We start from the raw sequence: 14,712 nt of genomic DNA, 5'->3' as shown, positions 1-14,712 counted from the left end.
TGGAGTGCTATAGTCCATGAGGTTCCAAAGAGTTGGACAAAACTTAGTGATTGAACAACAGACACTTTGCATGATTTTTTTCAGTCAAAGGACTGAAAAAGAATGTTTCTTGTTTTTTAAGCCAATCACATGAAGGGAACCATAGCACCGTGTACAATAAAGGAAGAAAATGTATTCAAAGAAATCAGCTATTTGGAGTCCTAGGACTCGAGTTTTCTGGAATTTCATCCTTGGTACCTGAGACCTGACTAAATCATATGTAAAGTATTTATCTAGTTTCTAATACTGAATTCAAATGCTTTTTACATATGACAGAGAAATGCTGAATTAGGAGACCAAAGTTTCTTAGCAAATCAAACTTTTTTCTCTCTGGCATAGGAGAATATGAGGTTTTATTTAAGTGTTTTTAATTTGATTTTTTAATGCTTAAGTTGTATTTAAGAAATGATAAGTATTTGATACTTTTTCAAATATGCCACTTTTTACACTATCCTGTTCTCTAAAGATATTTTCTGACTTGTGTTTTATTTCTCTAAATATATTACTATTACTATATTTGAAGTCTATGAGTTTGTTTCTGTTGTCTGTTGTATCTGTTAGTTCTTATGATTTTTTCCTCCTTTTATATGAGGTTATCTTTGACCATGAGCAGAAAATTATACTTGAAGGACTTGGGATGAAGATACTATTTCCAGAGAGATTTGTATATGTGTCTGCAGGTGTATATGGACATTCTAGCTTGGGGCTATCTTAAACCAAGTTCAAGATAATGAGCTTCCCTGGATAGGTGAAGCTCATTTAATCCCTGGGTGATTAAACCCCGACTTCAAGTCACTGAGGGATTTATTTTTAACTTGAGGCTGTAGCACTTCAGATCCCTGCTTTATGTGTGGCGAGGTTATCACACACTGCTCTTCTCCCCCTGCCCCACTTTCCAACACACACACAAAGGCTCTGGGTTTCTCTTCTGTCTCCTCCTTGAGAAGTAACTAGGGACACAATTTCTTAACTTTCTCCTGGATCAGCAAAAATGCCTTCACAATGGAGATTTTGGGGAAGATGGAGTAAGGAGCACTAGGAATCTGTCTCACCACCTTGACAACAGTCTCACTGGCACAATCTGATGTAACATTTGAAATGAACTCTGTAGAGTCTGTTGGCTTGCAACATCTAGGAAAGGACTGGACAATTTGAGTAAATTTAAACTTTTAGTTTGACAGCAGCTACCCACCTCCTAGGCTTCCCAGGTGACTCAGTGGTAGAGAATCCATCTCCCAATGCAGGAGACTCTGGTTTGATCCCTGAGTTGGGAAGATAACCCTCGGGGAAGAATTGGCAACCCACTCCATCATTCTTGCCAGAAAAATTCCATGGACAGAGGAGCCTGGTGTATAGCCACGGATTATAGTCCATGGGGTCGTAAAGAGTTGGACGTGACTGAGTGAGCATGTGTGCGCGTGCACGTGCACTTCCAATCCCTCAGCCCGTGGCAGGTGGCCCTGCGTGTATTCCTGGAGCAGCTTGTGCATGGCTTGTGGGAGCCAGGGTGGGCAAGAAGGATTGGATTGTCCAAACATCAGGGGTCTGTGTTCTGATTGCTGCTGCTGATGAGGCAGGTATCTCACTACATTGGTTGCAAGTCCCTCCCTCTCTGGCCGAAGCAATGTCCTTGGGATTTAGAGGCTCAATGCCCTTTCCTTCTTCATTTTTTTCTTTCTTCCCTTTGGGAACCAGACATTAAAGACTAGGACACTGAAAAAATAAACACAAAACCCCCTGCATATGTGGAGGAAATTAGAAAATCACTATGCATGCCCAAGGAATGGCACAGGTTCAGAAGAGATCTGAGAAGACCTTTTAAGTTTACACCTCAGGCTGATCCTCAGCATGGAGACAGTCAACAATGAAAAACCACAGCAGAAAACATAGCAGGCCCTGGGGAAGGGAAATCAACTGATTTCCAAAATTATCACATTGTTAGACTTAAATGTTTCAGTTCAGTTCAGTTCAGTCAGTCGTGTCTGACTCTTTGTGACCCCATGAGCAGCACGCCAGGCCTCCCTGCCCATCACCAACTACCGGAGTTCACTCAAACTCAGGTCCATTGAGTCGGTGATGCCATCCAGCCATCTCATCCTCTGTCGTCCCCTTCTCCTGCTGCCAATCCCTCCCAGCATCAGGGTCTTTTCCAATGAGTCAACTCTTCACATGAGGTGGCCAAAGTATTGGGAGTTTCAGCTTTAGCATCAATCCTTGCAATCAACACCCAGGACTGATCTCCTTTAGGATGGACTGGCTGGATCTCCTTGCAGTCCAAGGACTCTCAAAAGTCTTTTCCTATACCACAGTTCAAAAGCCAGAAGGAAAAACATAAATACAGTATACTAACGCATATATATGGAATTTAGAAAGATGGTAACAATAACCCTGTGTACGAGACAGCAAAAGAGACACTGATGTATAGAACAATCTTATGGACTCTGTGGGAGAGGGAGAGGGTGGGAAGATTTGGGAGAATGACATTGAAACATGTAAAATATCATGTAAGAAACGAGTTGCCAGTCCAGGTTCGATGCACGATACTGGATGCTTGGGGCTAGTGCACTGGGACGACCCAGAGGGATGGTATGGGGAGGGAGGAGGGAGGAGGGTTCAGGATGGGGAACACATGTATACCTGTGGCGGATTCATTTTGATATTTGGCAAAACTAATACAATTATGTAAAATTAAAAAAAAAAAAAAAAAAAAGCATCAATTCTTCAGCACTCAGCTTTCTTCACAGTCCCAACTCTCACATCCATACACGACCACTAGAAAAACTGTAGCCTTGACTAGACAGACCTTTGTTGGCAAAGTAATATCTCTGCTTTTTAATATGCTATCTAGGTTGGTCATAACTTTCCTTCCAAGGAGTAAGCCTCTTTTAATTTCATGGCTGCAGTCACCCATCTGCAGTGATTCTGGCACCCAAAAAAATAAAGTGACAGTTTCCCCATCTATTTCCCACGAAGTGATGGGACCAGATGCCATGATCTTTGTTTTCTGAATGTTGAGCTTTAAGCCAACTTTTTCACTCTCCTCTTTGACTTTCATCAAGAGGCTTTTTAGTTCCTCTTCACTTTCTGCCATGAGGGTGGTGTCATCTGCATATCTGAAGTTATTGATATTTCTCCTGGCAGTCTTGATTCCAGCTTGTGCTTCTTCCAGCCCAGCGTTTCTCATGATGTACTCTGTATAAGATAAATAAGCAGGGTGACAATATACAGCCTTGACGTACTTTTCCTATTTGGAACCAATCTGTTGTTCCATGTTGCTTCCTGACCTGCATATAGGTTTCTCAAGAGGCAGGTCAAGTGGCCCATCTCTTTCAGAATTGTCCACAGTTTATTGTGATCCACACAGTCAAAAGCTTTGGCATAGTCAATAAGGCAGAAATAGATGTTTTTCTGGAACTCTCTTGCTTTTTCCATGATCCAGCGGATGTTGGCAATTTGATCTCTGGTTCCTCTGCCTTTTCTAAAACCAGCTTGAACATCTGGAAGTTCACGGTTCACATATTGCTGAAGCCTGGCTTGGAGAATTTTGAGAATTGTGCAGTAGTTTGAGCATTCTTTGGCATTGCCTTTCTTTGGGATTGGAATGAAAACTGACCTTTTCCAGTCCTGTGGCCATTGCTGAATTTTCCAAATTTGCTGGCATATTGAGTGCAGCACTTTGACAGTGTCGTCTTTCAGGATTTGAAATAGCTCATCTGGAATTCCATCCCCTCCACTAGCTTTGTTTGTAGTGATGCTTTCTAAGGCCCACTTGACTTCACATTCCAGGATGTCTGGCTCTAGGTGAGTGATCACACCATCGTGATTATCTGGTTTACAACAAAAAATGACAAGGCATACAAAGAAAGGAGAGTATGGCCTATTCAAAGGGAAAAAGTGAATCAACAAAAACTATCCCTGAGTGAGACCACATGGTAGACTCCTAGACCTAACCATTTTAAAGATTCTCAAAGAACTAAAACAAGTTGGAGAAAGTCAAGAAAACTAAGTATGAACAAAATGGAAATATCAGGAAAAAGAAAACCTCAAACCAAAAAGAAATTCTAGAGCTGCAAAGTACAATAACTGAAATGAAAATTCATTAGCAGGATTCAAAGGTAGATTTGCAGGCAGAAAAAAAAATTAGTGAATTTGAAGGTAGGGCCATTGAAATAACTGAGTCTGAGGAACAGAAAGAGAAGAGTTTACAGAAACAGTGAACAGGGCCTTAAGGGACTTAGGTGACATCATCAAGTGGGCCAACATATGCATAAGCATATGAAAATGCTCAGTATTGTAATTAGTAGAGAAATGCAAATCCAAGACACAATGAGATACTATACCTCACACCCATTAGGATGGCTACCATCAAAACAAAATAATTTTTGATAAGGCTGTGGAGAAAGTGAAACCTCTATGCACCGTTAGAAGAAATGTAAAATTCAGTGTCCACTGTGGACAACAGTATAGCAGTTCCTCAGAAAATTCAAAATTACCATATGATCCAAAATTCTACTTCTGGGTATATACCCAAAAGAATTCAAAGTAGGATCTCAAATCGATTTGTACACCATGTTCTCACCGTAACATTATTCAGAAGAATGAAAACATGGAAGCAGCTCAAGTGTCATTGACAGATTAATGGAAAGCAAAATGTGATGTGTGTGTAACACACAGTGGAATATTATTCAGCCTCAGAAAGGAAGGAAATCCTGACACATTCTACAACATTGTTGACGATATTATGCTAAGTGGAATAAATTAGAAATGGACAAATAGTGTATGATTCTATGAGAATTACCTCAAGTAATCAAAATGAGAGACAAAAAGTACACTAATGGTTGCAGGGGCTGGAGTAGGGGGAGAAATGGAGAATTCCTGTTTAATGAATATGAGAGTTTCAGTTTTGCAAGATAGATTTCTGGAGGTGAATGATGGTGATGATTGAACAATACGAATGTACTTCACTCTTAGAAATTGTTTTAAAAGTAGTTAAGATGGTAAATTTTATAACAGCTTAAAATCTTTATCAGCTTTAAAAAAGCCTTCAGGGAAGAATAGCTTTGGATGCTGGAGCTACTTCTCTGGGTTCTTGCTTTCTGATTTTGGACACTCATAAATTGTGAAGAGATTGATTTGAATAGCCTTGCACATCATTACCAAAAGCAGAAGTTCCCTCAATCCATTCTGAACCTTTCTGTCTGCTTAATTTGTGTCTTATACTTTCTTTCCTCCCATTATCCAAGGTAAGACACATTTCCAACCTGTAGATTATTACATTCATATTTAATGTCCAGTATTAATTAGTTTTATTACTACACTTAAGATCCTAGGAAGGGACCAAGAAGTTGTTGAAACTGCAAACATTGACTCAGGGTAAACTAGTTACACTTCTCATTTGTAGTTGGAAGGGACCTCTGGGAGAGATTTAGTTCAGCCCATTCATTTACAGACAAAGAAATTAAGATCTAGAAAAATTAAATAGCTAGTGGCAGACGTAGAAAGTAGAATTCTATCCTCTTTTTTAGTAAAGGATTATTTCAGAAAAAATGTTATTAAATTTCAAACAGTGGTACTTCAATTATTTACATGTGGATAATGAGATTTTCCCGACTAAATTCAGTTGCTCAGTCTTGTCTGACTCTTTGTGATCCCATGGAATGCACTAAAATTTACTCCCAATTGAGTAAAAGGACCATGGACAATTTGAGGAATTCTGAACTGAAGAAAGTAGTACAGTTTTTCTCAGAGCCCTATGTTACCATGGACTACAAATTTCCAAGAGTGATGGGAAATTTCTTAAACTTTCTTAAATATTAAACTATTTCCCCCAGAAAATCTTAGTCTAGATTGTACAGAACACATTTTTGAGACCTGATATTTTAGACCAGCAGAGCCCAAAGTATTTGGCACCAGGGACTGGTTTCGTGCAAGACAATTCTTCCATGGACTGCAGAAGCAGGGGTGGCTTCAGGAGGATTTAAGCACCTGGCATTTATTGTGCATTTTTTTTCTATTATTACATTAGCTCCATCAGATCAGAGGTTGGGGACCCCTGTGTTAGACAATCTCTCTCTCTCTCTCTCTCTCACACACACACACACACATATAATTATTTTTATACAGACAACTTGTTTTACCTACTCAAAAATGGAAGTCAATTTATTAAAATTACTCACTTCTAAAGAAGAGCCTGAATACTTTTCTAGGCATTCTACCTAGTCAGTTCTATAAGTTAGTTATCTGCTAATTGCTTTATGTGTATAAAGCTATTTTTAAAATTCAGCTTTACCAGATCAGCAAAGGACAATCAAGTCAATATCAATGAAAGGATTCTAAAGATGCCCTCTAAAGGAAACACTTCTTTTGCCCAGAGAATAGATACTATGGAGAAATGGAGCCAATATTTTTTAACTTAGATAAAACTTTCACTTCTAGAATAGTAAAAAATTATTTTTCTAACTTGACCTAGTGAAGAGTGGATAACACCTTCAATTTGGATCTTTCAATGTCTAACTGCACTTTGAGTATAACAGATATTTAGCCATCAGTGAAAATATCAAACCATTTTAAAATTTATTAAAGCTTATGTCACTACTTATAGGCATATTCATGATTTTTTGTTATAAACTGGAAAATATATTTATACTAAGAGCTTACATGGCATTTTGAAAAGTGGAAAAGTCGTCAACCTGTGATCCAAAAACAAGAAATCCTAACTGAGCGTAAGCAAAGAATATTATAAAAAACATGATAGCAAATCCTATTATGTCTTTGATACATCGTGACAAGGTTGATGACAGCTGAGACATTGTCTTATTAAAGCTTATGAATTTGAATATCTGAAAAAGAACAAAATTAATTGAGATAGAATACTAAAGATTATACTTAGAGTAAGTTAATTTCAGAAGAAATCTGCTTCAAATTAAGAGAGATGCTTAATGATGGTCAAGGATGTTTGAGGATTTGCCAGCAATCATCACAAAGCCAAACTACTTTTAAAAATTACTGTATAGTTAAGAGTATCTTTTTTTTTTCCCATAACTTTGTAGTTTGAGTTCTTATTATCTAATGTAATAAAGTGAAGTCGCTCAGTCATGACCAACTCTTTGCAACCCCATGGACTGTAGCTGCCAGGCTCCTCCATCCATGGGATTTTCCAGGAAAGAATACTGGAGTGGGTTGCCATTTCCTTCTCCAGGGGATCTTCCCAAGCCAGGGATCGAACCTGGGTCTCCCACACTGCAGGCAGACTCTTTACCATCTGAGCCACCAGGGAAGGCTTTTATCTAATGTAATAAAACATATCTAATCTGTTATATCTGATAAAATATAAATACCTTTATCCATGCAAAGAAGATGGTTATGGCAATTATGTTGTTGTAATAAATGTGCCAGTATGCAAGAAAATAGAAATCTGAATATTTTTCAGTATTTCTTAACAGTCGTCCAATCATGCGATAAATTTGCATATTAGAGTATAAGCTGAAGAAAACAGTCGAAAAACATAACTAAATGGGAAAATAAGAAGAGTTAGATATCATTTCTACCTCTAAATGTGTAGCCTATAAACAAATACATGAAAAACTTCATCAGAAGTTCAACCAAAAGGAAAGGATAAGACAACTTTATTTATTTATTTATTTATTTTTTAACCCCATGGACTGTAGCCCTCCAGGCTCCTCCATCCATGGGATTTTCCAGGCAAGAGTACTGGAGTGGGTTTCCATTTCCTTCTCCAAAGACATAACTTTAATGTAGCATAATTATCATAAAAGTAACAAAATATTGGCTATATATATTGGAAAATCTATATGCCTTTTTGTTTCTTTGAGGCATAAAACACAAATATATAAAATGATTATATAATTCTGACTAGGCTATAAGAGTTTTTGCTCCATTTAACTACATGATACCTAAGAGTTTAATTTTTTTCACTCTTAAGAAAAATTTTTTTACAGTTCCAAAAAAATAACCCCCTTTAGGACTCTTTAACAATGTTTTAAAAATTAAGGTTTTATTGAAGGATAATTGCTTTACAGACTTTTGTTGTTTTCTGTCAAACCTCAAAAAGAATCAGCCATAGGTATACATATCAGTTCAGTTCAGTCCCTCAGTCGTGTCCAACTCTTTGCGACCCCATGGACTGCAGCATGCCAGGCCTCCCTGCCCATTACCAACTCCCAGAGTTTACTCAAACTAATGTACATCGAGTCAGTGATGCCATCCAACGATCTCATCCTCTGTTGTCCCCTTCTCCCGCCTTCAGTCTTTCCCAGCATCAGGATCTTTTCAAATGAGTCAGTTCTTCGCTTCAGGTGGTCAAAGTATTGGAGCTTCAGCTTCAGCATCAGTCCTTCCAATGAATATTCAGGACTGATTTCCTTTAGGATGGACTTGTTGGATCTCCTTGCAATCCAAGGGACTCTCAAGAGTCTTCTCCAACACCACAGTTCAAAAGCATCAATTCTTCGGTGCTCAGCTTTCTTTACAGTCCAACTCTGACATCCATACATGACTACTGGAAAAACTATAGCTCTGACTAGATTGACTTTTGTTGGCAAAGTAATGTCTGCTTTTTAATATGCTGTCTAGGTTGGTCATAACTTTTCTTCCAAGGAGCAAGCATTTTTAAATTTCATGGCTGCAGTCACCATCTGCAGTGATTTTGGAGCACCCCAAGAATAAAGTCGCTCACTGTTTCCATTGCTTCCCCATTTATTTGCCATGAAGTGATGGGACCAGATGCCATGATCTTAGTTTTTTGAATGTTGAGTTTTAAGCCAACTTTTTCACTTTGATCAAGAGGCTCTTTAGTTCTTCCCTTTCTGCAATAAGTGTGATGTCATCTGCATATCTGAGGTTATTGATATTTTTCCCGGCCATCTTGATTCCAGCTTGTGCTTCATCCAGCCCAGCATTTCTCATGATGTACTCTGCATGTAAGTTAAATAAACACGGTGACAATATACAGCCTTGATGTACTCCTTTCCCAACTTGGAACCAGTCTGTTGTTCCATGTCCAGTTCTAACTGTTGCTTCTTGACCTGCATATAGATTTCTCAGGAGGCAGGTAAGGTGGTCTGATATTCCCATCTCTTGAAGAATTTCCCACAGTTTGTTGTGATCCACACAGTCAAAGGCTTTGGCGTAGTCAATAAAGCAGAAGTAAATGTTTTTCAGGAACTACTTTGCTTTTTCCATGATCCAACAGATGTTGGCAATTTGATCTCTGTTTCCTCTGCCTTTTTAAAATCCAGGTTGACCATCTGGAAGTTCACGGTTCATGTACTATTGAGGCCTGGCTTGGAGGATTTTGAGCATTATTTTGCTTGTGTGTGAGATGGGTGCAGTTGTGCACAGTTTGAGCATTCTTTGGCATCGCCTTTCTTTGGGATTGGAATGAAAACTGACCTTTTCCAGTCCTGTGGCCACTGCTGAGTTTTCCAAATTTGCTGGCATATTGAGTGCAGCACTTTTATAGCATCATCTTTTAGGATTTGAAATAGCTCAACTGGAAATCCATCACCTCCACTAGCTTTGTTCGTAGTGATGCTTCCTAAAGATCACTTGACTTCACATTCCAGGATGTCTGGCTCTAGGTGAGTGACCACACCATTGTGATTATCTGGGTCGTGAACATCTTTTTTGTGTAGTTCTGTGTATTCTTGCCATCTCTTGTTAATATCTTCTGCTTCTGTTAGGTCTGTACCATTTCTGTCCTTTATTGTGCCCATCTTTGCATGAAATGTTCCCTTGGTATCTCTAATTTTCTTGAAGAGATCTCTAATCTTTCCCATTCAATTGTTTTCCTCTATTTCTTTTCATTGATCACTGAGGAAAGCTTTCATATTTCTCCTTTCTATTCTTTGGAACTTTGCATTCAAATGAATATAGATTTCCTTTTCTCCTTTGCCTTTCACTTCTCTTCTTTTCACAGCTATATAAATAAGACCTCCTCAGACAGCCATTTTGCCTTTTTGCATTTCGTTTTCTTGGGGATAGTCTTGATCCCTGTCTTCCTGTATATCACAAGCCTCCATCCATAGTTCTTCAGGCACTCTGTCAGATCTAATCCCTTGAATCTATTTCTCACTTCTGCTGTATAATCATAAGGATTTGATTTAGGTCATACCTGAATGGTCTAGTTGTTTTCCCTACTTTCTTCAATTTCAGTCTGAATTTGGCAATAAAGAGTTCATGATCTGAGCCACAGTCAGCTCCCAGTCTTGTTTTTGCTGACTGTATAGAGCTTCTCCATCTTTGGCTGCAAAGAATATAATCAATCTGATTTTGGTGTTGACCATCTGGTGATGTCCCTGTGTAGAGTCCTCTCTTGTGTTGTTGGAAGAGGGTGTTTGCTATGACCACTGTGTTCTCTTGGCAAAGTTCTATTAGCCTTTGCCCTACTTCATTCTGTACTCCCAAGGCCAAATTTGCCTTTTACTCCAGGTATCTCTTGACTTCCTACTTTTGCATTCCAGTCCCCTATAATGAAAAGGACATCTTTTTTGGGTGTTAGTTCTAGAAGGTCTTGTAGGTCTTCATAGAACCGTTCAGCTTCAGCTTCTTCAGCACTTCTGGGCAGGGCATAGACTTGGATTACTGTGATATTGAATGGTTTGCCTTGGAAACAAACAGAGATCATTCTGTCGTTTTTGAGATTGCATCCAAGTACTGCATTTCAGACTCTTTTGTTGACTATGATGGCTACTCCATTTCTTCTAAGGGATTCTTGCCCATAATAGTAGATATAATGGTCATCTGAGTTGAATTTACCCATTCCAGTCCATTTTACTTCACTGATTCCTAAAATGTCGATGTTCACTCTTACCATGTCCTGTTTGACCACTTCCAATTTGCCTTGATTCATGGACCTAACATTCCAGGTTCCTATGCAATATTGCTCTTTACAGCATTGAACTTTACTTCCATCACTAGTCACATCCACAGCTGCGTGTTGTTTCTGCTTTGGCTCCGTCTCATTCTTTGTGGAGTTATTTCTCCACTGATCTCCAGTAGCATATTGGGCACCTGCTGACCTGGGGGGTTCATCTTTCAGTGTCCTATCTTTTTGCCTTTTCATACTGTTCATGGGGTTCTCACGGCAGGAATACTGAAGTGGTTTGCCATTCCCTTCTCCAGTGGTATACATATATTCCACCCTTTTGAAACTCCCTCCCACCTCCTTCCCCATCTCACCCCTCTAGGTTAATACAGAGCCCCTGTTTGAGTTTCCCTAGCCATATAGCAAATTCTTGTTGGCTATTTAATTTACATATGGTAATGTAAGTTTCCATATTACTCTCTCCATACATCTCACCCTCTCCTCCCCTCTCCCCATGTCTATAAATCTATTCTCTATGTCTTTTTCTCCACTTCTGCCCTGTAAATAAATTCTTCAGTACCATTTTCTAGATTCTGTATATATGCATTAGAATACAATATTTATCTTTCCCTTTCTGACTACTTCACTCTGTATAATAGGTTCTTGGTTCATTCACCTCATTAGAACTGACTCAAATGCATTCCTTTTTATGGCTAAGTAAGATTCTATTGTGTATTTGTACCAAAACTTCTCCATCCATTCATCTGTCGATGGACATCTAGGTTGCTTCCATGTTCTAACTATTGTAAATAGTGATGCAATTAACAATGGGACACATGTTTCTTTTTCAGTTTTGGTTTCCTCAGGGTATATGCCTAGGAGTGGGATTGCTGGGTCATATGGTGGTTTTATTCCTAGCTTTTTAAGGAATCTCCATACCGTCTTCCATAGTGGCTGTATCAGTTTACATTCCCACCAACAGTGCAAGAGTGTTCCCTTTTCTCCACACCCTCTCCAGCATTTATTGTTTGTAGACTTTTTGATGATGGCCATTCTGACCGCTGTGAGGTGATATCTCATTGTAGTTTTGATTTGCATTTCTCTAATAATGAGCGATGTTGAGCATCTTTTCATGTATTTGTTAGTTATCTGTATGTCTTCTTTGGAGAAATGTCTATTTACGTCTTTCTCCCACTTTTTGATTGGGTGGGTTGTTCTTCTGGCATTGTGTTGTATGAGCTGCTTGTGTATTTTGGAAATTAATCCTTTTTCAGTTGTTTCATTTGCTATTATTTTCTCCCATTTTGAGGGTTGTCTTTTCACCTTGCTTATAGTTTCCTTTGCTGGGTAAAAGCCTTTACGTTTAATCAGGTCCCACTTGTTTACTTTTGTTTTTATTTCCATTACTCTAGGAGGTGGATCATAGAGGAGCTTGCTTTGATTTATGTCATTGACTGTTCTGCCTATGTTTTCCTCTAAGAGTTTTATAGTTTCTAGTCTTACACTTAGGTCTTTAATCCATTTTGAGTTTATCTTTGTATATGGTGTGAGGAAGTGTTCTAATTTCATTCTTTTACATGTAGCTGTCCAGTTTTCCCAGCACCATTTATTGAAGAGGCTGTCTTTGCCCCATTGTATATTCTTGCCTCCTTTCTCAAAACTAAGGTACCCATAGGAGCATGGGTTTATTTATGGGCTTTCTATCTTGTTCCATTGGTCTATATTTCTGTTTTTATGCCAGTACTATACTGTCTTGATGACTGTAGTTTTGTAGTATAATCTGAGGTCAGGAATGTTGATTCCTCTAGCTCCATTCTTCTTTTTCAAGACTGCTTTGGCTATTTGGGGTCTTTTGTGTTTCCATATAAAATTTTTTGTTCTAGTTCTGTGAAAAATGTTGGTAAATTGATAGGGATCACATTGAATCTGTAGTTTGGATTTGGTAGTATAGTCATTTTCACAGCATTGATTTTTCCTACCCAGGAACATGGAATATCTCTCCATCTGTTTATGTCATCTTTGATTTCTTTCATTAGTGTCTTATAATTTTCTGTGTACAGTTCTTTTGTCTCCTTAGGTAAGTTTATTTGTAGATATTTAATTCTTTTTGTTGCAATGGTGAATGGGATTGATTCCTTAATTACTCTTTATGATTTTTCATTGTTGGTGTATAGAAATGGTGATTTCTGTGTATTGATTTTATATCCTGCAACTTTGCTAAATTCACTAACTAGCTCTAGTAATTTTCTGATCCTATCTTTAGGGTTTTCTATGTGCAGTATCATGTCATCTGCAAACAGTGAGAGCTTTACTTCTTCTTTTCTGATCTGGATCCCTTTTATTTCTTTTTCTTCTCTGATTGCTGTAGCTAGGACTTCCAGAACTATGTTGAATAGCAGTGGTGAAAGTGGACACCCTGTGTTGTTCCTGATCTTAGGGGGAATGATTTCAGTTTTTCATCATTGAGAATGTTTGCTGTAGGCTTATCATATATATGGCCTTTAGTATGTTGAGGTAGGTTCCTTCTATGCCCATTATTTGAAGAGTTTTAATCATAAATGGGTGATGAATTTTGTCAAAGGTTTATTCTGCATCTTTTGAGATTATCATATGTTTTTTAATCTTTCAGTTTATTAATATGGTATATCACATTGATTGATTTGCATATATTGAAGAATCCTTGCATCCCTGGAATAAACTTAACTTGATCATGGTGTATCAGCTGTTTGATGTGTTGCTTAATTCTGTTTGCTAAAATTTTCTTGAGGATATCTGCATTTATATTCATCAGTGATATTTGCCTGTAGTTTCCTTTTTTTGTGTTGTCTTTGTCTGGTTTTGGTATCAGGGTGATGGTGGCCTCGTAGAATGAGTTTGGAAGTGTTCCTTCCTCTGCAATTTTTTGAAGGAGTTTTAGAAGGCTAGGCATTAGCTCTTCTTTAAATATTTGATAGAATTCTCCTCTGAAGCCATCTGGTCCTAGGCTTTTGTTTTCTGGGAAATTTTTGATTATAGCTTCAATTTCAGTGCTTGTAATTGGGTTGTTCATAACCTCTATTTCTTCCTGGTTCAGTCTTGGAAGATTGAACTTTTCTAAGAATCTGCCCATTTCTTCCAGATTATCCATTTTATTGCCATATAGTTGTTCACAATAGTCTCTTATAATCTTTTGTATTTCTGCATTGTCTGTTGTAATTTCTCCTTTTTCATTTCTAATTTTGTTGATTTGATTCTTTTCTCTTTTGTTCTTGATGAATCTGGCTAAAGGTTTGTCAATTTTGTTTCTCTTCTCAAAGAACCAGCTTTTAGTTTTATTAAACTTTACTATTGTTTCTTTCACTTCTTTTTCATTTACTTCTGCTCAGATCTTTATGATTTATTTCCTTCTACTGATTTTGTTGTTGTTGTTGTTTTTCCAGTTGTTTTAAGTGTAAAGTTAGGTTGTCTTTTCAATGTTTTTCTTATTTTTTGAGGTAGGATTGTATTGCTATAAACTTCCCTCTTAGAACTGCTTTTGCTACATCCCGTAGGTTTTGAGTTGTCATGTTTTCATTGTCATTTGTTTCTAAAATTTTTTTAACTTCCCTTTTGACTTCTTCAGTAACCTGTTGGTTATTTAGAAACATGTTTTAATCTCCATGGGTTTGTGTTTCTTACAGTTTTTTTCTTGTAATTGATATCTAATCTCATAGCACTGTGGTCAGAGAAGATGCTTGATACGATTTCAATTTTCTTAAATTTACTGAGGTTTGATTTGTGACTCAAGATGTGATCTATCCTGGAGAGTGTTCCATGTGCACTTGAGAAGAAAGTGTATTCTTCTGCATTTGGATGGAATGTCCTGAAGA

General features: G+C 37.9%; 1 protein-coding gene across 2 annotated transcripts in view; it reads right to left on the bottom strand.

The window, feature by feature from the left end:
• PKD2L2 (polycystin 2 like 2, transient receptor potential cation channel) overlaps positions 1 to 14,712 on the bottom strand; it is a 45,306-nt gene that overhangs the window by 14,524 nt on the left and 16,070 nt on the right. For both annotated transcript variants that reach the window (XM_024994258.2, NM_001038552.2), the window contains exons 7-8: positions 7,377 to 7,547; positions 6,697 to 6,878 (exon numbers count right to left, since the gene is read on the bottom strand). In XM_024994258.2, the coding sequence (XP_024850026.1) occupies positions 6,697 to 6,878; positions 7,377 to 7,547 (353 nt within the window). The remainder of the gene's footprint in view (positions 1 to 6,696; positions 6,879 to 7,376; positions 7,548 to 14,712) is intronic.

This window comes from Bos taurus, chromosome 7 (genome assembly GCF_002263795.3).
Source record: "Bos taurus isolate L1 Dominette 01449 registration number 42190680 breed Hereford chromosome 7, ARS-UCD2.0, whole genome shotgun sequence".
In the NCBI taxonomy this organism is placed as follows: Eukaryota; Metazoa; Chordata; class Mammalia; order Artiodactyla; family Bovidae; genus Bos; species Bos taurus.
Note: the sequence above shows the minus strand (reverse complement) of the source record. Positions and strands in the feature narration are given on the sequence as shown.